Below are 25,579 nucleotides of genomic sequence, written 5' to 3'. Positions count from 1 at the left end.
AGAGCCTGTTTGGGATCCTCTGTCCCCTCCTCTCTCTACCCCTCCCCGACTTGCGCTTTCTCAAAATATAAACATTAAAAAAAAAAAAAAAGAAAGAAAGAAAACATCCCAGGAAAGACTGGTGTTGTGCTGCGTTTACTCCTCAGACCTCAGCCTGAAAAGTGCTTTCTCACCTGCTGACCACAGACATCCTCTCTGTCCAGACATCCTTTCTGTCCTGGGCTTATTGTGTGCACATTCCCATGCAGATGGCTGGGGTTTACATACCAGGTGGGGCCTCACTTCTGAGGCAATGTAATGAGAGCAGATAAATAAAACGACTTCCTGGCCTCTGGCTACCACTGTAAAGTCTGTTGCCAGAGGTGAGACCCGGGCAGCCACGGGCGGAGTTGGGACAGACTGCCCACTGGAATTCCTGACTCAGACGTCCCAAGCCCCACGTAGCTTGCTTGGGTCTCAGCACAAATCTACCAGCAGAGTGAGATTGGAAACAAACCCGGAAACTCATTTAAATCCTTTTAAAAGGGTTATCCTCTTTGCGCATCCGAACTGCGTTGAGGGAAGCACTTGGTGCCCCGAGGGGTCTGAGGAGGAGCTAAGGGCAAATGCGAGGGGATAGACGCGGGGCTCACACTCGCCGGGCCCGGCCACTCTCAGGGGGCCGACCTTATGCCCTGGCATTTCTGCAGTGACCCTGAGGATGCCAGGCCAGCAGGAGGCCAGCAACAAGGGGCCGGAACTGTGTGCATCAGATGTAGCCGCGGGCCCTGCTGAAGAGCTGGGCTGCTCCCGAGACAGAGCGCCAGAGGAAGATAAACCACCCAGGGGACACCGCCTTGCCCTGGCCAGACACTTCCAGAATCCCAGTGCACGAGGATTCAACCTCACAATGAGTACCTTAAGGCTCTCGCCAGATGTAAACGTTCCACTGAACTCTGGGCAAGTTCACAGAATCCCCAGAGGATATCTTCAGAGTAGGTCTGCCAGAACTCCTTTTTTTTTTTTTTTAATTAAAAATTTTTTTTGAAAGATTTATTCATTTTTGAGAGACAGAGAGAGACAGAGTGTGAGTGAGGCAGGGGCCCAGAGAGAGGGAGACACAGAATCCGAAGCAGGCTCTGAGCTGTCAGCACAGAGCCCGATGTAGGGCTCGAACCCACGAGTCATGAGATCACGACCTGAGGCGAAGTCAGATGCTTAACCGACTGAGCCACCCAGGCGCCCCAAGTCCAACAGAACTCTTTTTTTTTTTTAATTTTTTTTTTAATGTTTATTTATTTTTGAGACAGAGCATGAACGGGGGAGGGTCAGAGAGAGGGAGACACAGAATCCGAAACAGGCTCCAGGCTCTGAGCTGTCAGCACAGAGCCCGACGCGGGGCTTGAACTCACAGACCGTGAGATCACGACCTGAGCCGAAGTCGGACGCTCAACCGACTGAGCCACCCAGGCGCCCCTCAACAGAACTCTTAAAGAGACTACTCCTGCCACTTGTTAGCTGTGTGGCCCAAGGCAAGTGACTTACCCTCTCTGATCCTGGGTACCCTTATCTGTATAGCTGGGGTTAAGAGGAAGCAACAGACTACTTTTTGAATTTCTGGGGTTTGTTCCATTTCCCCCTTCCTTCTGCTGGCGATGGGAGCTGCATGGAAGCATTTGGCCTGGGAGAAGTTAAAAATCTCACTCACTTGTTGGTTCCTTGCTTAGCAAAGGGTGGAGGTCCCCTCACATACGTCCTTACTTTGGAAACAGTTATTAATTTGGCTTTTTTTGGGTTTTGTTGCGGAAGGCTACATGGCACCGGGGCAGGGGGCAGGAGCAGGGCCGGCCGGGCACAGGGAAAGCACTCTGTAGGACAGAGCTGCACTCCTCGCCTATCTTCTCGAGAGGGGGGAGGGTGCACGGGGGCCCAAAATACTCAGAGAACAGGTGGCTGAGTAAGGGTCTTCACCTCAGAAAGACAGTTTGTGCCGGGCCGGGGGCAGTAGGGGTGAGCTTGGCCCGTGTGTCGGGGCCTTGGATCTGAAAGTCTACGACCTGCTCAAGGTCCAAAAAGCCCAGATGCCAACGTGACTTTCCCATAACGCCCCCTATTTCCACTCCCGTGAGACACGGCGAGAGACTCCAGGAAAGATGGGCTCCGTGTCAACCATGTGTAAACCACCAGGTGTTAGAAAGATCCGCCCCAGCACCCAGAACAGCCTCCTTCCTTCTACACGATACTGAGCTGAGAAACAGAGCACAGCACTCTGGCTTCTCGGCCTGCCCAGGCCCCCAAACATTTCCGACGCGAACGTGAGATCCACACAAAGTCTGAAGGCAACCTGACCCCTTTCCAGCCCCTCTGCCCCAACTCAGGTGATGGGGGTGCCACAGACACAAGCTCAACGGTCCACGACTGAAGCCACAGCATCAATGCAAGGCCACGTGGGTTTGGGAAGCCCCCCCCTCAGCAAGAGGCAAAGGGTGGCCTTCTGAAGAGGGAGGTGAGCTGCTTAGTTCTAGGTCCTTCATTTTTGGGGTGTGCTGTGTCCCCATCCCCCTCGTCATCAAGCAGCTCAGTGTTCGTGAACCTGGCAGAACGGAGCAGTGACCGCGTCCACACGAGGAACAGACAGCATGCAGATGAGAGAAAACGGTGACCCTGGGATCATGGCAGGCCACCCCAACGCCGGGGGCGGGGGAGGGGGGTTAGCCTGGGAACAGATCAGGAAACAACGCAAAGCACTGAAAAGGCCACTGGGCTTTCCAGAGGACATGGGCTCGCCCTTATGCTTGTGTTGACCCCACGTGGCTAAAAGCTTTGTGGCTATTTGGGCCACGTGGAGACGAGGGCATCCACGTCCCTCCTCGGGTGGCTCTGTGCACACAAAGAACTTAGCAGAGTGTTGGGTGCATTTTGCGTATCATCAGTAAGCGGCAAGTATAGAAGAGGGGACTGGGTGAACGGTGTCAGAAGCCGTCCCCAGCATTCTTGCCAATGAAGGAGGAAACCAGACTCAGATAGGTATTGTCATTGTAGACGGAGGTGTGATTCCTCAAAACGCCAAGAGTTACGACAAAGAAGCCTGGTTATTTTCCCACCAACCAGAAAGCCTGCTAGTCTAGGAGCTTCTCCAGAACACGCAGCTTCCTCCACCGCTGGGTCCGTTGTTGCACTGACTGATGTTTACAGAGACTCTGTCACAAGCCAGACTCTGGTCCACAAGAGAAATGGAAGTCACTACCGAGCACGGACGGCCCCAAGAAGCTTCCGTCAAGGGCGAAGGAAAAGAACACCTGAAGTCACGATTAGACGGGCTGTGGACGGGATGGATGGGTCACGGGGGATTGTACTCAATTATGCAAGAGAGCAACTGATTCACTTTTTTTTTTTTTTTAATTTTTTTTTTTCAACGTTTATTTATTTTTGGGACAGAGAGAGACAGAGCATGAACGGGGGAGGGGCAGAGTGAGAGGGAGACACAGAATCGGAAACAGGCTCCAGGCTCCGAGCCGTCAGCCCAGAGCCCGACGCGGGGCTCGAACTCCCGGACCGCGAGATCGTGACCTGGCTGAAGTCGGACGCTTAACCGACTGCGCCACCCAGGCGCCCCATGATTCACTTTTTCTTAATTAAGAAGGTGATCGATGTTTGGAAAGGCGTCAATGATAATTCATTAGCCTCTAGTAGGCTGATGTGGTTAAGGACTTTGTGGGATAAAGTAATTGAAACACCAAACGGTAATGTCAGGGCTTGTGTGAGGGTCACCGCGTTCACGGATGCGGAGTCTCTCATTAAGGGAACTTCCTGATTTGCTTTAAAAAGACCATTCCAGGGGCGCCTGGGTGGCGCAGTCGGTTAAGCGTCCGACTTCAGCCAGGTCACGATCTCGCGGTCCGTGAGTTCGAGCCCCGCGTCAGGCTCTGGGCTCATGGCTCAGAGCCTGGAGCCTGTTTCCGATTCTGTGTCTCCCTCTCTCTCTCTGCCCCTCCCCCGTTCATGCTCTGTCTCTCTCTGTCCCAAAAATAAATAAACATTGAAAAAAAAAATTAAAAAGACCATTCCAGAAGAAGCACGCAGAGGAATCTCCCCCCTTGGGCTCCCTAGACCGAGACTCAGGTAACTTCACAGGCTCTCTTGGTCTGATGGGAAGTGAAAGAAAACCAGACTTGTGAGTCCTGGTCTGTGGGCGGCCGGGGTGAGAGGGTTCCTACATCTCCTGGACGGCATCGTCGGGCAGAGTGCCGCCCCATGCTTCGCCCAGCCTCGGAAGGAGATCTGCCGAAGTAACGCATTGGCCTCGAGCCAGATCACTCCTCTGCACGTGTAGGAAAAGAGGGGCTGTGAAGAATCCTGGGGAAAAGTCCTTAAAAGCCTAGGGGCCCTGAAGCAACCATATCACATCCTGGAACACGTCTGTCCACCTCACTGAGGAGCCACAATTACATCTACATCTCACTCGAGATGCCCCTCTCAGGAGAACACAGTAGATGCACACGTGTGTGCGTGTGTGTATGTGTGTGTGTGCACGTACGTGCGCATACATATATATTTCCTAGAGCCAAGGGGGAAAAGCCCCGTCCTCTTGTGATGCAAACACAGAGTTGGAGTGGACTTCACCCCGGTCAGGTCTGCGCCTCACTGCACACAGGCGGAGGGCGTTTAAGCTTCCCAGGGAGGCGAGGGGCACCTGTCAGAGGTGAAGAGGTTACGGGGTTCAGAGTGGGTCTCTCCCCGCTGGAGCAGCGGTGGCCCGGCTGAGCCCACAGAGATGTGACGCCCCAATCGAGAATTAAGTGATGGGGGCAGTGGGGTCCCTGCAGGCGGCAGCCCCGAGCGGTGTGCCCGGCTCCAAGTTGTGTGAGTCCCTCTGGAAGGGAAGCGTGGGTGGGGGGGCACCTCGGCCCCAGAAAATCGCTCCTCCCGATGCTGCCAAGAGGCTGTGTCCCCCGAGGCTGGGGACCCTAAGACGAGGCTCCAGCGGGTGCTGTGATCAAAGCGGTAGAGAGTTCTCTCGCAGCCCGAGCAACCAATTCTACTTGGGAAAATCCAGACAGAACCCGTTTGGGATCAAGTCATAAAAGACGAGGGAGGGTTTCTGAAGCAGAGAAGCGCACGTGTTTTTAGATGCAGAGAAGAACAGAGACGAGGGACTGAGCCACCCGGGTCCCTGACAGGGCAAGGACGCGCTGGGACAGAGCAGAGGGCCGGCAAGGAGGCAGGGAAGCCAGCAGGTGAGGAAAGCAGCGAGGCACGGTGAGGCAGAACATCCTGGACTTTCTGCTGCCACCTCGGTCACCTTGGCAAAGCGATTTAGTTTCTTTGAGTCGGTGTTTCCTCATTTCTAAAGTAAAGATAAAAACTCCTACCTCCTCCGGTGCCAGAGAAGTTTAAAAGGAAGTAACCGAGGTATTTAATTCGCTACTGTTACTATTCCTGTTACTGTTGCTACTGTTGCTTCTAGTGGCATCGGCACTCAATGCTACAGTCTTTCCACGGTTTCCCCCGAGCAAATCCCACAGGAGACGTTTGAAGGACCTTAGGCAGGTAATAGTTTTAGCTCAGATACTGCAAATGTCGAAGATGCATTAAGAATGGCATGGAACAGGGGCGCCTGGGTGGCTCAGTCGGCTGGGCGTCCGACTTGGGCTCAGGTCACGATCTCGCGGTTCGTGGGTTCGAGCCCCGTGTCAGGCTCTGTGCTGATGGCTCGGAGGAGCCTGGAGCCTGCTTGGGATTCTGTGTCGCCCTCTCTCTCAGCTCCTCCCCCACTCATGCCCTGTCTCTCTCTGTCTCAAAAAAACAAAAAAAAAAAAGGCAGGTGGCTGCTCCAACAGCCTCGGTCTCAGCTGACGGGAGCAATGGTGTGGACGGGTTTTACTGCTTTCAAAGGCATCACTGGCCTCTCGATAGGAGACAACTGGCGTTCTCTTCTCCTCAGGAAAAGTGGAATCTTAGAAACCACTACAAAAGAGAGAAAATTGGTGGTTTACACACACGTGCACTCTAATTACATCTCGTCTCTTTCTTATTTTACGTAATGACTTCAACTGATGACTGTTATTATCTTTACCTACTCACTGAGACGCTGAAGAACGCTTTTAGTCTTGGCAGTGTGTCCTTTCTGGGCATTTCCCTGGAGCGACTGCCGGCCAATCGGTATCGGCTGTAGCAGATGACCTCTCGGGAACCTCCACTCCCTACAGCTCTAAGACTCGACGGTTTTGTCTGGAAGACGTGGCTTTTCAAAACGCAGCAGAAATACCCAAACCATTTTATACTTGAATTCCCCCTCTATCTCACCCCACGAGCTTTATATAAAAAAAAAAAACAAAAAACAAACCCATCTGTGTTTTCAGAATAACAAAAGAGAAGAGGAAAAAGGAAATATGGAAATCCAGTGTCTTTGAGCCCCGTGCTCTGTCTCCAATTTCACCTTCTAAAACATATACTTTTCTGGTATCAACCAGCCGGCTGATATTTTCCTTCATTCAAAAGAAGCAATTTTCTCCAATTTTAGTCTCTCCAGTATTGCATCCGAGAGACACAGAGGGCTCTCTGCTCACAAGTGGCTGGATTAATGGAAATGAGAGTAAACACAGAGATTCTGGAACCAGCCACCGTGGTCTTTCGCCACGTTCCAGCTCGGGCTGAACGGCCACGCGGAGGAAGAGTAAGCCGAGAAGGCTCCCGCCTGGAGCGAACCAGGCCCGCCTGGAGCTTCTGCCCATCAGCCCCGGGCGTGCCTGTGTCCTGAAGCCAGTGGCAGAGAGCGGCAGGTTCCCTGCAGGCTGCAGGTGGCCGTGGCTAGCTCAGAGCACAGGGCACGAGCTCACCAGACCTTTTGCAAGGTTCCGTCCAGACCGCCCTCACAAGAGGTGAACGGGCTTCTCGAGAGTACGTGTGGCCTCGCGCTATTTGTGCAGGGGGACGATGCCGCGGACACAGAGAAGCCCGTTGCTGTTGTTTCCAAGTGCAAAAGCTGTTTGTATCCAAATATTACACGCTCTTCCTGGCACCAGTCTGGCACAGGATTGGTAGGAGGACACCTGCCGGCAGAAGGGAGCGTGTGGCCACCGTGGGTAATTTCCCACGGACGCATTCTGCACCTGCTGCCACGGCAGGCAGGTAGGCTGGCTCTCCTAACGCGCTTTCTCGTGTCTTCCTCGATGTCGCGTCACTGGGGTCTCCTCCTTTCTTCACCTGCCCTGGTCCCTGCCCGCCCCCCCCCCCCCACCGCCACAGCACCAGGAGACTTTAGCAGCCCCTCAGCAATGTACACTTCCACATTTCTCCAAGCTAGTGGGGAAACTCTCACCTGGCTTCATGCCTGGTCCTCCATATGTAAAGAGCATTTCCACTTAGTTACCTTTTGTCAACCTCTACTCTGAACTCATCATCTAACCACAGAAACCAACTCCTTGCCAGCGGGACTGCCGTTCCGGTTAACCAGGCTTAAAACCTCCGAGTCATACCTGGCTGTCCTTCCTCCCATCCCTGCGTTCCTACTCAGCTGAACGTCCCACCATTTGTCCTTCATGAAGGCTGTTTATACCTACCGTTTCCCCTCCGCTCACATGCTAACCTTCCAGCATGTGCAGGTGGGCCAAGTTGAGGCATGTTGATGTCATGGGACCCTACGCAGACATTAAGATGACAACAGAAATACATATCTACTGCACGGAAATATGTTTAAGATCTGTTATAAACTTTCCCCCACTTAGTACACTTAGTATCATGCCACATATTACATTACCTTCGAGGGTGAGTATAAAAATACACTAGCGGCTATTTCTAGCCGGTAGAGTTACAGGTGAGTTTTAGCATCTTCTGAAGTTGTGTCCAACCCTGTTTTCTAATTTGCTACAAGAAATACATAATACGTATATAATGAAAATAGTTGATACGACCCCTAAGCCTAAGCTGGATTTCACCCTGTCATCCGACTGTTCTAAAACCTTTAGTTCTGACAGCTCAAAGGTTCTTTATCAGATGAGGGCGTGTGGAAAAGAGCCACAAGGTGGCGCCACACCAGGGCCTGTGCTAGGGGTGGGGGTGCCGTGGGAATAAAAGGGGGTGAGTCCTACCCCCGTGGAGCTGACAGACACAGGGAAAGACAGACGTCGAATACGTAATTACACGCACGTGAAAAAGGTCAGCCAAGTCCAGGATACAACAGAGCCTAAATGCAGAAGGCTAAGGCAGGACAGAAAAGACTGCTTGTGGAGTAAGGAGGAGGGCAGCTCTAAAAGAAAACGACCGCTCGCAGGGCGGTGGTGGGAGAGCTGGGACCCAGAGAAGAGGGGGCGTGCTGGGCAGAAGGGGCGGCCAATGGAAGGAAGAACAAGGACTCTGGAAGCCATCAAAAGAAAACTCAAGTCAGCCCCGAGTAGGGAGAGCTGGGGAGACACCAAGGGGTGAAGAAAAACTGAAGTCAGTGAGCGGGAAGTAAGCAGGGGCCTGATCACAGAGTTCAAGAAACGGAGGGTCCCGGGGCCGGGACCGTGTGCTTCGTCCCAAGAGCGGTGGGGAGGCGGCCCGAGGTCTGTGAGGGGAGACGGGGGAGGGCAGTGTGGTGCTGGACACGAGCACGTGAGGCGTCCAGCAGACATCCTCGTGGGTGACCACCTCTGTCAGGGGGACACACGCACACGACACTACAACACGCAGCGCAAGCCCATAGCTCAGCAGAGCGTTTGAGCTGGACACAGGCAGACCTGAAGCTCGCGGACCCACAACGGTAACCGCGGTCACGGGCGTGGATGAGCTCCCCTGGGGGGCGCGGGCACACACGGAGAAGGAACGGGAGGTGGGAGGCTCCCGGACATCTACAAGTCGGAAACGTAAAACCCCCACCCCGGTCGCTTCAGTGACCCCCTTCTCCTTGCAGGAGAGGCTGTCTCTGGGGAGCCCCTGGAGAGGCCTGCTCCTTCTGGTGGACCACTCCCGAATATGCCAGTGGCAGGCACGAGCCTACACGTCTGAGTCTCGATGGGCGCTCCCCACGTCAGGCAGAACCAGCAAGAGTTCTTGATGCATCAGCCAGAAGGTGGGAGAGACAGAGGCGAGCCAAGGACGGCTCCGTGTTCTTCGGTCTGTTCTGCCGGGAGAATGGATACCCCATGCACTGACTTGGGAGCAGCTGTGGATAAAGCGGGTGTTACTTTTTGGCTTGTGCGTGGAGCTGGGGCGCGTTGACCGAGAACTCCTATCCGGAGCTATCCAGCTGAAGGCTGTGATGTCCGTGAGACATCTGAGAACGGCTGGAGAGGTGCCGTGTGAACATACACACCTAGGAGGCATCAGTGGGGGATACTTAAGTCACAGAACTTGATGAGGACACGGAGGGGGGAAGGGCAGATACTGAAAGGGGAGGACTGGAGGCTGAGCCCTGAGACCCACCGCCGTGAAAAGTCAGGGAGAGGAGCAACGAGCAGCAGAGGAGACTGAGAAGGAGCCCCCCGTGATGCTGAAATAAAGCCAAGAGAACAGGACGACCCATAGGTGGAGGGAGGAAGTTCACCCAGCTGGAGGGAGTGATCAATCGTGCTAAACACCGCTAGTCCGTGAAGTAAGTTGAGGTCTGAGAAGTGACTGTGAGATGCACTTGCCCGGAGGTCAGCAGCAACCGCGCACAGGAGTGTCAGCAGGTGCTGGGGTGGGAAGCCTGACGCCCTCCCATCAGGGAACCCCAGCGCAGCACCTCAAGGGATCCACGAGGCTGAGAAGTGCAACGTGGTTAGTGGAGAAGGTGGAAGAACTCCCTCCACTAAGCGAGTATGTGGAGAGACGGCACTGTGGCCGCCTCGAGGAGGTGCGTGCCTCTTCCTTTGTAGGGGGTGCCTGTTGCTGTGGGGGGTGCTCGGCATGTGCCTCTGGATGTCGTCCATTCTACTGGTCCACATGGCTCGTCTGGTTGCAACGACTATGTGAGGGCAGAGGATATGAAGGCGGTTACGCCCATCATTTTCAGAAAAGGTAGATTGAAACAAGTCTCTAGTATGAACATGAGTGAGGAGAAATTGAACTCTAACCTGATAAAATTTCTCCTGATAAATACAGTTTATTAGATTCTAGACTATTAACTCCAATATTTTTTAAATTTTTTTTAACATTTATTTATTTTGGGGACAGAGAGAGACAGAGCATGAACGGGGGAGGGGCAGAGAGAGAGAGGGAGACACAGAATCGGAAGCAGGCTCCAGGCTCCGAGCCGTCAGCCCGGAGCCTGACGCGGGGCTCCAACTCACGGAGTGCGAGATCGTGACCTGGCTGAAGTCGGATGCTTAACCGACTGCGCCACCCAGGTGCCCCTATTAACTCCAATATTAAACCCAAGATACATTTGTTAACTTTAGTTGTTAAAACAGCAAGTCCCATTCTCCATGGGGCATTATACCATTTTCTTTATCACTTAGGTATTCTGTTAGTTTGACACCATGGGAAAAGGGATGCTAGAATGGAGAATTTAAGGGATGGCAAGAATTCTGAAATATTCACAACCTATAGTCTTGGATAGAACACACAATGTAGCTAGTGGGGTTGTGAGAGAACCTGTCTGGACACCGGAGACCTGGGTTCTATCCCATGTAGCACAGTTTATAAAAACCAGAGACACCTAGGTTCCAGTCCAAATTTTGCTGCTTACTGACATTGATCAAGTCATTTAAACACCCTCAGCCTCAGTTTCCTGAGGAAATAAAATGGAAACAATGGTGGTTGTGAGAACTAAGTGATTTAATATGTGTAAAGCACTTAGCCTTGAGCATAAGATATGGGAAATCCCAGCAGATGGTGATGGTGGTGGTGGTGATGATGGTGTTGGTGATGATAATGAAACTAGCGATGATGTGATATGATGTGATGATGATGGTGGTGACAATGGAGGTGATGGTGATGATGGTGATGGTGATGATGAGGATGGTGATGATGGTGATCGTGGAGGTGGTGATGGTGATGATGGTGGTCATGATGGTGATGGTGATGGTGATAATGGTGCTGGTGGTCATGATGGTAATGGTGGTAGTGACAACGATGATGATGATGGAGATGATGGTGATGATGATGGTGATGATGAGGGTGGTCATGATGGTGATGGTGGTGGTGACAATGATGATGATGATGGAGATGATGGTGATGATGAGGATGGTCATGATGGTGATCGTGGAGGTGGTGATGGTGATGATGGTGGTCATGATGGTGATGGTGGTGGTGACAATGATGATGGTGATGATGATGATGGAGATGATGGTGATGATGAGGGTGATGATGAGGATGGTGATGATGGTGATCGTGGTGGTCATGATGGTGATGGTGATAATGGTGCTGGTGGTCGTGATGGTGATGGTGGTGGTGACAATGATGATGATGATGGAGATGATGGTGATGATGATGGTGATGATGAGGGTGATGATGAGGGTGATGATGAGGATGGTGATGATGGTGGTGGTGACAATGATGGTGGTGATGGTGATGATGATGGTGATGTGATGGTGATGATGATGATGTGATATGTGACGATGATGTTGGTGATGATGATGAATTAGAGAAGAGGAACAGAGGAGAAAGGAAGAGGAGATGAAGGAGACCGTAGTTGTGATGGTGGGGATAGACAGTGGTCGTGACAGGGGCAACTCCCAAGTCTACCAGTAAGAAATAGTTCCCTGGACCCGGAACTTTGCCTGCTGCACAACAGGCACTCAGTAAACACTAACTGAATGAAGCAGTGCTCTGATAATTTCTAGAGCTCACCCAGCTCCACATCATTCAATAATCCTGTGAATGTCATAATCTTCCCTGGATCTCAACATTTAAACTTGTGATATTAACAAAATGAGGGGCACCTGGTTGGCTCAGTCGGTTAAGTGTCCAACTTGGGCTCGGGTCATGGTCTTGCTGTTTGTGAGTTCGAGCCCTGTGTCAGGCTCTGTGCTGACAGCTCGAAGCCTGGAGCCTGCTTCAGATTCTGTGCCCCTCTCTCTCTCTCTCTCTCTCTCTCTCTCTCTCTCTCTCTCTGTCTCTCTTTCTCTGCCCCTCCCCCACTCACACACTCTCTCTCTCTCTCTCTCTCTCTCTCTCTCTCAAAAATAAACATTAAAAAATTTTTTACAAAAGAATGAATTATTTATGGTACTTGTGAAAAATCAATTATAAAGACTCAATCACTGCAAAGCTACTTCATTCATTTTAAGCTACTGAATTTTAGGGAACAGGAAGAAAGGGAGTGATCAGGAGGAGAAATGAATGAAAGAATAGTGCAGGGGGGACAGCTAACAGTCACGTGTAGGGAAGAACAATCATGTTCCCTTACACTCTGGATGGTGCCTGGTCTTTGGGGAGACCGGACCACCTGCTTACCATGCAGCAAAACATCAAGCTCAATGTGCACATTTACAAAGGAAGAGTACTCCTAAGAAAGCTCCTGGACATCAAAGCCATGCTTGTTTAGAACTGTCGGTGGTCTTCATGAGTAGAGTTAACCTGCCAAATAGGCAGGCGGGGCATTTTCTGCTGGGCATGAGGCCACTTCTCAGTTGCTTATATGAACGCCCAACTTTGTGGATAAGGAAATGTTGGCTTGTTTCTTCCGGCCAGAGAGCCAGCACACCTCTGGAAGAGCTCCACTCATCTGCAGTGTGAACTAGCTCATGAGATACAAACTCCTTACGACCAACACAGTTCCAGCAGAAACCCACCTGCTCTTGTGGCTCCAGATCTCTGCTTACTTATTTTTTATTTTCATTGTTTTGCTTACAGAAAGCTGAGTGAGGACAAGTCAGCAACTATGGGCACCCTAACAAACAGATATAGGTATATTATTTTAGGACTTCACGGAGTCTTTTCAGGGCTCCCTCTGACCTGCTCTGAGCCCCATAACTCTGGTTCTGTGTTCCTCTTCTCCAACTTGTTTTATCCCTAGATTCTGCCTCTCTCCCAACTGTTCTGCCTCTCTCCCTCCCTTCCTTTCTCTCTTCCTTTCTCTCCAGTTGCTTTTCTTCGTGACCCATGGAGACTGTCTCTCAGCTAATCTTTGGTTTTCCCATTCAAGGTTTAGCACATTCTAGACTGACATTATGGAGTCTATTCTCTGCTTTCTATAGTTAGTTAACTCCTAGCCATTCTTGAAGACTAAGTTTCCTCACCATCTGTGACGTGCCTTCTCTGTGCATTTTGTGTCGGAATCACCACTGGCCACTCATCGTTTGTTCTGCTTCTCGAATATGGCTTTACACTCATTAAGAAGAGAGTAATCACCTTTCATTCCCAAGATTGGGCACGGAGCATGCTACTTTCCACCTGCCTATGCCACGGGCAAACACAGACTGAAACCAGGTGCTAGATCTCCCTCAGAACCAAAGACAAAATTACTTCCTTCATCAAACAAAAAGACCCTGGCTCTGTCCATGTTTGGGATTTCTGTGATCACCCCCCCCCCAACACACACACACACCTGCTATTCCCAGCACGCTGCTGTCATTTCTCCCCAGTTCCTCTGTAGAAAATACATTCCCTCTGGGATGCATCTACTTCTCTCCATTTTAAATAAGCTAATCTGAGGATCAGACACGAATACTAAGGTCACAGTTGACGACAGAAGAAAAGCTATAGCTCTAGTAGGAGACTAATGGCCAAGAGTTGTTGCTAGTTGATTTTTGAGAGTTTGCGAAGCATGAGAAGCATCTGAGAGGCAGTGTGACAGCAAGAGAGCACAATAACACGGTGTCACTCAACAAGACAGTGGTGGGAAGGGCACTAAATGGGAAGTCAGGAGACAGGCCTCCAAATACATCTGTGGCAACAGCGAGCTCTGTGACCTCAAAAAAAAAAACCCCACTTAACCTCCCTGGGCCTCGTTTATTATAAAAGCCAGATTTGAACTAGACCTCGAGCGTTCCACTAGAAAAGCTCTTTGATCTGAGGATTAATTTTCAAGCGCATCCCGTGGAGGCTCCGTCAGTGAAAACATCTGCGGAGATAACGGGAGAGGGGCACGGACTGGACTGCTTCAGGGGAGGGAAGAAAGCCCTCAGAGGATGCTGCAGGTCATTCCCACCTTCCCTCCCATGACTGAGCTCTAAAATTAGCTCAGCCCCAACTAGATGAAATGGATTGTGTCCTGGACCAAAAACTGCATCACGAACGTACTGCCGTTTGCCTCCAATTCTGTTTTGTTGTTTTAAAACTCTCCCCAAGCAAGACACGTAGATTACATCCAGACTGATGTTCCAGAGGAGAATGAATTTAGCTGCAGATGTGCACCAGCCTCCACAGTTCATTGGTGGCACTCGGGAAGAATCCTTGGAGTTCCCTTCGGCCCCTCTACCCAGTGGGGAGTGAAAGCAGGGGCCGTACAACAGGGAATAAAGAACACGGAGAAGGAGGAACGCGCAGCTGTGTCTCTGCCTGTTCCTGTTGCTTAGCAACACCTCCCATCTCCATCTGAGAAATAATGATTCAGGGAGGTGACGCAGAGGACCCATTTCTCACGAAGGCACAGCCCCATTTTACCAGCTACACATTTTCTTAGAATGATAATAAGATGATTATCACAGCAAGATCTCTGCACACCACCTCTACAGCCAGAGAGAGAACGTGACAGGCTAGCTACCAAACCCAAACTAGGGAAGAGGAGCTTCCCGTGCACACGCAGGGCTCAGGACTCACCGCTTATCCACTTGGCCTCGGGGTCATGAATTTTGAAATCATCACTGAAGAGATCTTCCACTGTGACCTTCTTCTTCTGAGACAGACTATTATCTTCCGCTAGAAAAGAACATGGCAAATAGTTGAGCCTTTTATTTGTTGGTAGAAAGAGAGGACCATAAAGCATTCTGGTTGCCATTCAGAACTAGTACGTATGGTAAAACATATACTTTCGACACATAACATAAAGGCTGAACGAAAGCCAGTCACGCTTTTTGTTTTCAATTAAAATATCAACAGCTGCGGTAAGGAGATCATGATGCAGGAAAATGGCACCCTTTCTCTCCCTCTACTTGAACACATAAATGATCAAATTTCTTAGCAACGGAGGTAAACGTTTCAAGACTGATTTATGAACAACAAGGTGGGAATGGTCAAGAGAGGAAGGAACAAATGTCCAGAATGGATCTCAACTTTATTAAATGCCAACTACTGGGAGCACGTTGGGTGCTGGGGATGAAAAGGCAGGTAACATCTCTTAGGTATTTATTCTCCACATGCCTCGCTTGTCCCTGGCTGTCTCTGGGCTGCGAATCAGTTCCTGTTCAGACAGGCTCACACCTCAAATGTCTGTGTGCACACTACCAGATTCTGCCTTGCTTCATCTCGATCACTTGGCAGTAAGCACATGAGGTGAGCCTTGAAGGTACTAATCTAATATCCATCCCAAGAGGAGATGTTTAGTTAATGGCACCAGTGGGTGAGACTGTAGAAATCTGGCGATGTCTGTCCTATTTCCCGAGGTCGAAGCCAACAGATTAAACCCACAAGGATAGCACCCCAAACCACTCTCACTTCTGTTATACTGGTAACATTATTAACCATTTCTGATGTACGTCATCCATCTAGAATTAGGCACTTCCGTTCCTGCCTTCCCGGACAGAAGGTGCCAACTTTTGGGAGCACTTCTCTTGAAGACTTAGGGCCCTCAGCCATTAGTTCTATGTTGTGCTGGTGGGCGCGGCTGTCCTCAGTGCCAACCAAGGTGTTTGGTGTGTGTGCATCCTATGTGAGGTGGTTCCAGACCCACGTTGGTTTTACATTTTCATGTCTGGTTGTCATGTCTGCCTTTCTTTCCAACTTCTGCCTGTTGAGCTAGCTTCCACTGTGTGGGCTGTCACAGAACATGCCCTCAACAGTGCCCTCTGCCTCTTTTAATTTTCTGTTTCCAGATCTGTGGCAGGTTGGGAAAACAACAAGGATTTTTGTTAGATGACATAACATGAATAAATACCCTCTGAATGAAATCCTCGAAGCTTCTTGTAGGATTCTAGTGCACAGATTGTTTTTTTAATTTTTAAATGTTTATTCATTTTATTTTTGAGAGAGAGCACGTGTGTGCGAGCGGGAAGGGGGGGGAGAGAGAGAGAGACAGAGAGAGAGAGAGAGAGAGAGAGAGAGAGAGAGAGAGAATCTCAAGCAGGCTCTGTGCTGTCAGGGCAGAGCCTGAAGCGGGGCTCAAACCCACGAACCATGACCGAAGCCAAAATCAAGAGTCAGACATTTAACCACCTGAGCCACCCGGGTGCCCCATCTAGCACATAGGTTTTATTACATCTCCTATATGGTTTCTTTCTTTTGGCCTCTTTGGATGTTATCGATTACTGAAGTTGTCAGAAAAGTCATGTGTTACTTTGTGCATTGACCGATTTCTTGAATATCACAGAGGACTAATGTGTGTAAAAGTCTTTCGAAAATTACAGAATGATACCTTTCAAAGTGGCCTTCTCATTAAACCTGAGTGTATGTGGAGCTCTCCCCGGTGCTGAACAAAACATGTTAAACTAAACCCAATTCTCCCCTGTAGGACCTTTCCATCTGCAACTGAAGCAGCCCCGGAAAAAGACACAAATACAGTGCATTTCAGTATGAAAAACAAACAATAAATGAACATTTTAAAGATAACCAGACATCGATCTAGTGAAGTTACACTTTGGTCCAGTGATTAAGAAACATATTTGCAACTAGTTGATGAATAGGTCCTGGAGATCTAATGCACAGTATATAGAGTATAGACAATAATCCTGTATTATAAACATAAAAATTGCTAAGGGATTAGATCTTAATTATTCCCACTGAAAAAAATAAATGATAATAGGTATCAGCTAACTCTTCAAAGGCAATCATATTGCAATATATAAATGTATCAAATCAACAAGTTGCACACTTTAAACTTACACAATGGTACATGTCAACTATATTTCAAAAAAAGATTAAAACAATAAAGCAAAAACTAAGCATAGAAATTTCTGAAGCATATAGTCAGGAAACAAACAGTCCTATTAAAGCTTAAACTTTATCTGAGTAAACTTCGCTATTGTAGGATGATTCTAGCTCACCTTTTGAAGTAACCACGCATCTCATGAGAAGAGAGTATAAGGCTGCAATTTACACAAACTTTGGGTAAAAGATGAAAAAGGTAGATAATTCACTTTCTGAAAAATCCCTCTTTTTACAAACCACTGTTCTATTAATCTAAAAATGCGTTTCACTTTTTAAAAAACTATTGCTTTGTTTTTAAATTTTTGTAATGTGTACTTATTTTTGAGAGAGAGAGAGAGAAACAGAGCGTGAGCAGGGGAGGAGCGGAGAGAGAGGGAGACACAGACTCCGAAGCGGGCTCCAGGCTCTGAGCTGTCAGCACAGAGCCCGACGCGGGGCTCGAATTCACAAACCGCGAGATCACGACCTGAGCCGAAGTCGGACGCCCAACTGACTGAGTGCCCACTATTGCTTTGTTTTTAAAAGGTTATTTTAACATCATGACTTTTACCTAGGGACGGTTTGTGGTGAAGGCATTGTGATGTACGCCATGAAACTGCTCTGGTGACACCAGGACACTGGACTCTGTCAGGGATCTGTTCTGACTCCTTAAGATGCTCCCCGCTGGCCTCTCTGGACCTTGATGGCTTGTTCACATATTCGGCTGCTATCTAATGAAATCACTGAGTGGTACTTTGATGCATTTCAAAGATCCTTTGAGGTGGTGACAAGCATGCACGACTGTCACGCCCCAGGAACCAGCCTGAGCCTGAGGAATCACAAGGGAAGACTTTATGGAACTCAGAGAGCCACAATGTTGCAAGAGCGTCAGTGCTGAGAGCAGGGGGGCTGGCCCTGAGGAGGGAGAATGAAATGGGAGGAACTCTGGAGAGAATTCCCCGAGGAAAGCGCCTGCTAGCCCAGAAAAAGACACAAAAGAAGAACTTTCGAGCTAGAAGGAGGGCAAGGGCATGAAGGTATCAGTGAACGCGGCATTCTCAGGAAATCGTGCGTGCTGTTGTTGGTGCAGGAGACAGTGTGACGGAAACATCGAGAGACGAAGGCAGAGTCTCTCATTATATTTGATATTCTGAAATTTCACGAGAAAATGTCCACTTGTGGGGAGGCTGGGTGGCTCAGTCGGTTGAGCATCTGGCTCTTGGCTTGGGCTCAGGTCATGATCTCCGGGTTGCTGGGATTAAGCCCCTGGCAGGGCTCTGCGCTGACAATGTGGAGCCTGCTTGGGATTCTCTGTCTCCCTCTCTGTCCCTCCCCCACTCTCTCTCTCTCTCTCTCTCAAAATAAATAAACATTAAAAATAAGATAAAAAACAACAAAAAAAAAGGAAAGAAAATGTCTACTTGTGGATTTTATTTAAAAATCATGCTTACCACCCAATAACGTTATCAGTCTAAGAATCACTTTCTCCTTATCAGGAAGGCTGTAGTGATGATCTCATTTAATACTATTTCTCCTTCAACCTAGCCCTCCCTTCCAGGGTGCGGGCGGACCCTGTGTGCGAGCTGTGGGGACCCACCACCACCTCCCTGGTGTTTTCTCCGTGTTTCCCACATTTTTATTTCTTTGGGGGCATTTGCATGATTTCTTCCATTCGATTTTTCCACCTTGTTACTGTTTTTAGCATTATTTAGAGAGCTTCATCTTGCAACTGACTTTTAAAATTTCAAACAATTACATTTTAGTTTCTATTATTCCTAAACAGCTCCTTTTCAAGATCATCTACTCTTCTAGTTGTAAGCTCCTCTATCACATTGATAATTTTTTTTAAACCTAAAATGTCATTTTCTGATTGCCCTATTCATTTATATTTCTTTGGACTTAAGTTCTCGTGTGTGTTAAGCTGGTGTTCTGCTTTGTAGGGGATAGTTTCTGGGGGGTCCTTGTATTTCTTAGTTGTAAGCTTCTGCCCTGCAAGTGTCCTGGGTCACGAGAGACCCTTGGTGGTGTGGTTGTGGTCAATGTCCTGGGCACTTTGAGGCTCTGTCTGGGCCCCGTGTGGCCATTTGGGCTGGACCTGGGCAGCCCTACATGGCTGATGTGATTCAAGAGCCTCTGAACACGAACCCAGTTTTCAGGCAGGATGCACTTGTCCCGTCCCTGGCCCCTCACGAACACCAATATCCTAGCCCCTCCTGTTGGATCGGACGTCATTCTCTGCCCCTTGAGGGTGGCAGGAGTTTGGTCTTACTTGGTACTTTAGGTTCTTGCCTGGTCCTTCTTTCGAAGACCTTTTCTGCTCCAGGTATATACAACACTCTTGTTTTTGAGTGCAGCTATGTTTTTATTTATTTTCTCTCATCTCTACTTGTTTCAACCCAAAGGGAAAGATTTCTGTGCTCAATCTGACATCTTAAACCAGAAGTCAACATGCAAATGGAGATACACGAAGTGGCCCGTGGCTCTTCCGGATTGGCTTTCACCCCTAAGGCAACTTGGGGATGAATTTCATTTAGCCCTAGAGTCAGATGACCACGTAGCACTTGCAAAGCACGTGGCATCCCAGTCAGCTCACCGGCACTCAAAGGCACGCCATAGTCCGTAGTGAGGCTGTTATCTTTATGTAGGTCAGAATATAATGCAAATTTCTCAGGCCCCTTTTCTTTCCTGGTGCTTGTTAAACAGTTATGTTGTTAAGCAGCACAATTACCGGAGAACATTTTGGAATGTTCCTTAGAGATTTTTAAAATTAGAAATAAATTCCACCACCCTACAATGGATTAATGGGAAGCATAACCTCTTGAGGTTTTCAATCACTGCAAGCAGAGGTCGGCTGCTGACAAACCCAATTTAGGAACAAAGAAAATCCATGCGATTAGTCAGAGTCTCTTGTTCCTTCTGCCTGTGTTAGAAACTGGAATAACTAACCACTCGAAAAATGCTTGGCAGTCTGGGGAGGACACTGATGGTTTTAACTCTTGATCCTTTAAGAAAGAGGAGGAAGGAAAGCCATGTTACAGAAGGCAGACCTGAGCTACTGAGTGGTTACACGGCTTCTCCGAAGATGGGTGGGGAGTTAGCCAAGCTGCATTAACCACATTTACAGGGAAATGTGAACACTGACATTATTCACAGATTCCGGCTTATGTACACCTATTCCAGAAGCGGGATGCTAATTAAATTATAAAATACAGAAAACCTCAGGCAGGTAATGCTAATGAGAAAACACTATGTTCTCCAGGTTAAAAAAAAAATTCCACAAATAAAGGAAAAGTTTACAAAGCCATTCTTATGGATGCATTTCCTTCATTGAAAAAATGTAGCCTCCACATCAGAACAACAAGAAGCACGACAACGGCCCACGGCGACGTGTGATGTGGCAGGTGTCGCTTGTAGGGTTTTCAAACTCCAAGGAGACAAAGACTGTGGACGGCCGGACACAGCTCCTCGGAGGAGGCAGATCTCAACCTGAGCACAGAGTCAAAGTACCCTGGGTGTTTAGAAATAAGTCACTGTGAACACGTGCATGTTATTTCTGTAGAAGATGATAATAGTTGTTTGCTTTCATACACACATCGGAAGAACGTGAGGGAATCCCGTCCGTGTTTCAAACTCTGAGCCATTACCTCCCAAGTCCCAATGATACAGCTTTTGCTTCACGGCAAATTCCTGCTGCTTGTTTCATTACTGACGAACCCAATGTGGACGGCTGCTTAGGACAAGGAAAAGACTACGAAAACACAAGCAGCCAGCACGTTAGCTGAGCGGGTGCTCTGCGTCGGGCACTAGTAGATGCTGGAATCAACAATTCCAGTTAGACTTTTCCTTCTCTTGCAAAGAAGTGCGATCGATGCTATCTACTGGAGATGATACTCCTACTCCCTTGGGATGCTTATCATAATGAAGGAAGAAATGTAGTCATGCTTCACGATCAACAACTTAGAACGATGAAATTTGAACCAGGGAACATGTCTACAGGTTGCAGTATGGCTCACGCCCGGAGTCTTAGCGTAACTCGTTGAGGTGGCTTGGATGATGATATTTGGGACTTTGGAGCTGATGAGACTTTGGAACTTGTGTTGATGCTGTAAGCATGGGACTTCTGCGGACCTTAGGGTGGAGAGAATGTGCTTTGTATGTGGGATGGATGTGAATCTTTAAGGGCTGGAGGTCAGACTGTATATGCAAAATAATGGTCCCTAACGATATCCATGAGTACTGGTTATGGACTGAATGGCACCCCTCTCCCATTCATATGCTGAAGCCTTAACCCCCAATGTGACTATACCTGGAGATAGAGCCCCAAAAGAGTCATTAAAGTTAGATGAAATCATAAAGATGGGGCTCTATTTCAACAGGACCAGAATCCTTGTAAGGAAAGGCGAAGAGACAGCGGAGGTCTCTCTCCCTCTCTCTCCCTCTCTCTCTCTCTCTCTGTCTCTCTGTATGCAGACAAAAAGCAGTGTGAGATATAGTGAGAAATTCTGCCAGCCAGAAAGAGAGGTCTCCCTAGAAACCAACTCTGCTGGCATTTGGTCTTGGGCTTAAAGACTCGAGAACTATGAGAAAACAAATTTCTGTTGTTTAAGCCACTTGGTGTGTGGTACTTTATTATGCCAGCCTGAGTCTGCTAACACAACTGATATTTTCAAAATTTTAACTTCCAACTTTTTGTTGCTAGTACACAAAAACACAGCATTTATAGATCTGGTATCCTGTACCCTTTCTTTCTTTTTTAAAAACTTTATTCACTTATTTTGAGAGAGAGAGAGGGAGAGGGAAAGGGAGGGAGGGAGGGAGGGAGGGAGAGAATGCATGTGGGAGGGGCAGAGAGAAAGGGAGAAAGAGAGAATCCCAAACAGGCTCCACGCTGTCAGCACAGAACCTGACGCAGGGCTTGAACCCATGAACCATGAGATTGTGACCTGAGCTGAAACCAAGAGTCAGACGCTCAACCCACTGAGCCACCCAGGTGCCCCATTCTGCAACCTTTCTAAACCGACCCGTTTGTTTGACGAGCACATCCTACATAGGCATTCATTTTGTCTTCAATAAGAAGAGTTTGACTTGTTCCTTTCAAATAGAAATAATCCGTTAGAATTGCCAAGAAACTGGTTTGTTTAAGAAAGTCAAGGTCCAAGTAGCAGTAAGGTAAATTGTAGCTACTGATGGGTTTGGAGGAATGAGAGTTCACTTGGCCTGAATGCCTCCAGACAAACCGTGGATGTTTTCAGTGAGTGTTCCATTTTCCAATAAACTTGTTATTGTTTGGTGGAAGATTTAGTAATGTGAGAAAGGAGGCTGCAAACATTGCCCAAAGCTGAGAGGAAGAACGGGAGGAGCCCGGGTGGCCGGGGAGGGGGTGGTCAGGTGTGCAAACTTCCCCAGCTCAGCCAGTGAGAGGTCAAGACATTCCACTTAAGGTCAGAGGAATAAGACACATATACATAAAGACGTTTTCATATGAATTTATGAAAGAACCTTATAAAGGACTTAAAAATAACCTCAAAGGTCTCACAACAGAGTGAAGAGAGGAGGCGGGAGGCACGTAAGTGAACGACATTCTTCACTTTACCAGGAGTCATCTGTCAATATAGGTAGATAAGCACACAACCAAGAATCACAGGAATAGGGTGTCCGGGTGGCTCAGTCGGTTGAGTGTCCGACTCTTGGTTTCAGCTCAGGGCATGATCTCACCAGTTTGTGAGTTCAAGCCCCGCATTGGGCTCTGTGCTGTGAGTGCGGAGCCTGCTTGGGGTTTTCTCCCTCCTTCTCTCTCTCTCTCTCTGCCCCTCCCCTGCTCGTTCTCTCTCTCTCTTTCTCTCTCTCAAAAAACGAAATACATAAACTTAAAAAAAAGAATCACAGGAATAAACATCAGAAACACTAAAATCCGAATTGGTAAAATGTAATGAACGGTCTCTAGAGGCTGGTTGTAGAATTGAGAGTCCAAAAAAGAGTATTATTATTAGTTTGATTTCGGTTGAGCATTTACTAGCTTCTCCACCGTCCATTTTTTCTTAATCATTAATGAAGTCACAATCTGATCATAAGCATCCACTCACACCTGAACCCAGCGTCGGCACTGGCGTGCGTCTTCACGATGCACCAACCCCACGGCCGGCTAATTTAACCTTCCCAGATGGCGGTACAGTTTGCCCTGTGAGCAAAGATGTGCAGTGCTCCCGACAGAGAGACGGTGGCTGGAGCGAGCCCTCACTGGTGCGGCTAGAGGACAGTTGAGGGACCCCAAGGGCCCATGTCCCAGGAGCAAAATGCCATAGACACGTTTGGAGGGACACTGTTCCAGAAATCCTCATCACCCGCCACACGGAATATAGTTTGGCTACTTGAATTTTATTGGCTTCGCTGACTGATCTGTATTTAACTTGGCTCCTGTCAATTTTACGGGAGCTGTAAGTGGAACTCGCATCTGTGTAATGCATGTAAGTAAGATAATAGACATCAGTTAAGCCAATGCAGGGGATGGGTGTTGTCCTTTCCTCTCTACATTTTAAAAACTGCAATATATGTCTCCAAATGTGAATGCATTTCAGTTCCTTCTCTGGTGGCAGAGAGGATACAGAACCGAAGTCTGAAACTGAGAGGAGTTGTCAGGAGAGGTGGGGAGGCGGGCAGGATTCTCCTTGAACCGGGGGAAGGGGGTCACCATCACCGTGGCCCCCCGAGGGTCCAGCACACCTCCTCCTCGCTCTTACCCTCCACGGTGCCTGCCTGTAAGCCACGGCCACTGCAAGAATGGCAAAAACATCTATTTCCCTTTGTGTCACTTTCCCGTGGCTGCTGTAACAAAGCACCACGCATGTGGTGGCTCAGCACAGCGGACGACTGTTGTTTCTCTGCTGTGGAGGCCAGAAGTCTGCAGTCAGTGTCCCTGGACCCAAAGCAAGGTGCCTGGTGGCAGGGCACACTTGTGCGGGGCTCTGGGGGGGCATCTCTTCTCTGACTCTGCTGGTGACTCTGGGCGCTCCCCGCCTCCTGACCACATCACTGCAGTCCCGCCTCCCTGGTCCCGCTGCTGTCTCCTCTCTGTCTGTGTCAAATCCTCTCTGCCTCCTTCTCACACAGATACATGTGGTTACATTTAGGACCTGTGGACAATGGAGGAAACCCCGCCCCCCTCATCTCAGGGTGCCTAACGTAACCACCTCTGCACCCTTTCTGCCATATAAGGTAACGTTCCCAGCTTCCAGGGATTAGGACACACACGGAACCTTCAGGGAGCCTTTGTCTCACCTACCAGATCCCTCAAGACCTTTTCTGCATTTCCAGCTAACCCACTACTTCAGAAGGCATCCTCTGAAAATACGATAATCAGACATTTACTGAATTTTTTAAAAAAAGACATAAAAAGAGGATAGATAAGGACAAAGCAAGGGAGAAAAAGACTGATTCATCTGAGGCTCTGGAAACTACCTCTTAACCTAATTCCGGGTAATTCTGATACCTTACCTAAAAGCACAGAATTAATTTACAAATAATCTGGAACTTGAGGAATATGAAATAGCCATCTGAGAAACCCTGTATATACACACGTGTATGTGCTGGTTTTGGTGAAGTGAGAAACAGCATTCGTTCGAACAGGGTTTAAGGTCAAGAGTTCTGCCTCAAAGAGAAGGCAGGCCGCTGCAGCCTGGAACTCAATCCTCCTGGGTCCTCTGAAATGCCTGCTTCGTTGTGGGCAATTTGTCTCTGGTTCCCTGGTTTTATTCTACCATCTATTTCTGTGTTCCTAACCTGGACCTGGTAACTCGACTTAAGATTCCTAAATTGCTGCCTTTGGTTCCTGGCTGGCCAGAGTCTTCCCTAAAATAGCAACTCCTAGACTAGCCAGTCCCTTGTAACAGATGGTCCTGAAGGCTCCCCAAATTCACCTGAAATTTACCAAGAGGCTCTCATCCAAACCAGGCAACAGACTAGAGAAAACCAGAGTGCCAGGATAAGACTTATCCTTTTCATTGTTTGTATGCAACCTTGCCTTTAAAATAGGATGCAAAATGTAGCAACGCTTAGAAAAGTGCCCATTTATGGATAAATATGCAGGCACATTTGCCTTAGAGTTTTAACACAAGCATGAATAATAATCTACTGCCATCCTTTAGATAAATGGATCTTTAGTGCAAGGATTCAATAAATAAGCAAGATGCACTTCACAATCCTAGAGCTGATGATGAAAAGTCAAAGTAGAGGCTGTTAAGATTCTCCCAGGGACCTACTTCTCAGGATTTCGGAACCCTGCCACTGACTATAAGGTTAGTAGCAGTGTAAATGACTTCGCTCTTTTATAAGATTCTGTCAGAACGCCCTCTTTTAAGATTTGTTTCCATTAAAAATTTTTTTTTTACATTTATTTATTTTTGAGAGACAGAGCACAAGTCGGGGAAGGGCAGAGAGAGACAGAGACACAGAATCCGAAGCAGGCTCCAGGCTCTGAGCTGACAGCACAGAGCCTGAAGTGGGGCTCGAACCCACAAACTGCGAGATCATGACCTGAGCTGAAGTCAGACGCTTAACCGACTAAGCCACCCGGGCGCCCCAGATTTGTTTCCCTTTAAAGAATGGTTCAAACTCACTGTTCAAGTTCAAGGGATGCAGACTGCATTCGTCAAATATTTCATATGTCAGTGGGTCCTGTTGTGGCAGACAAGGGTCT

General features: G+C 48.6%; 1 protein-coding gene across 2 annotated transcripts in view; it reads right to left on the bottom strand.

Moving 5' to 3' along the window:
- Window positions 1-25,579, bottom strand: part of DPP6 (dipeptidyl peptidase like 6) — a 729,761-nt gene that overhangs the window by 333,260 nt on the left and 370,922 nt on the right. For both annotated transcript variants that reach the window (XM_030308879.1, XM_030308880.1), the window contains exon 3: window positions 14,647-14,745. In XM_030308879.1, the coding sequence (XP_030164739.1) occupies window positions 14,647-14,745 (99 nt within the window). The remainder of the gene's footprint in view (window positions 1-14,646; window positions 14,746-25,579) is intronic.

Source organism: Lynx canadensis, chromosome A2 (genome assembly GCF_007474595.2).
Source record: "Lynx canadensis isolate LIC74 chromosome A2, mLynCan4.pri.v2, whole genome shotgun sequence".
Lineage (NCBI taxonomy): Eukaryota > Metazoa > Chordata > Mammalia > Carnivora > Felidae > Lynx > Lynx canadensis.
The sequence above is the reverse complement of the archived record's forward strand: the minus strand, read 5'-3'. Positions and strand labels throughout refer to the sequence as shown.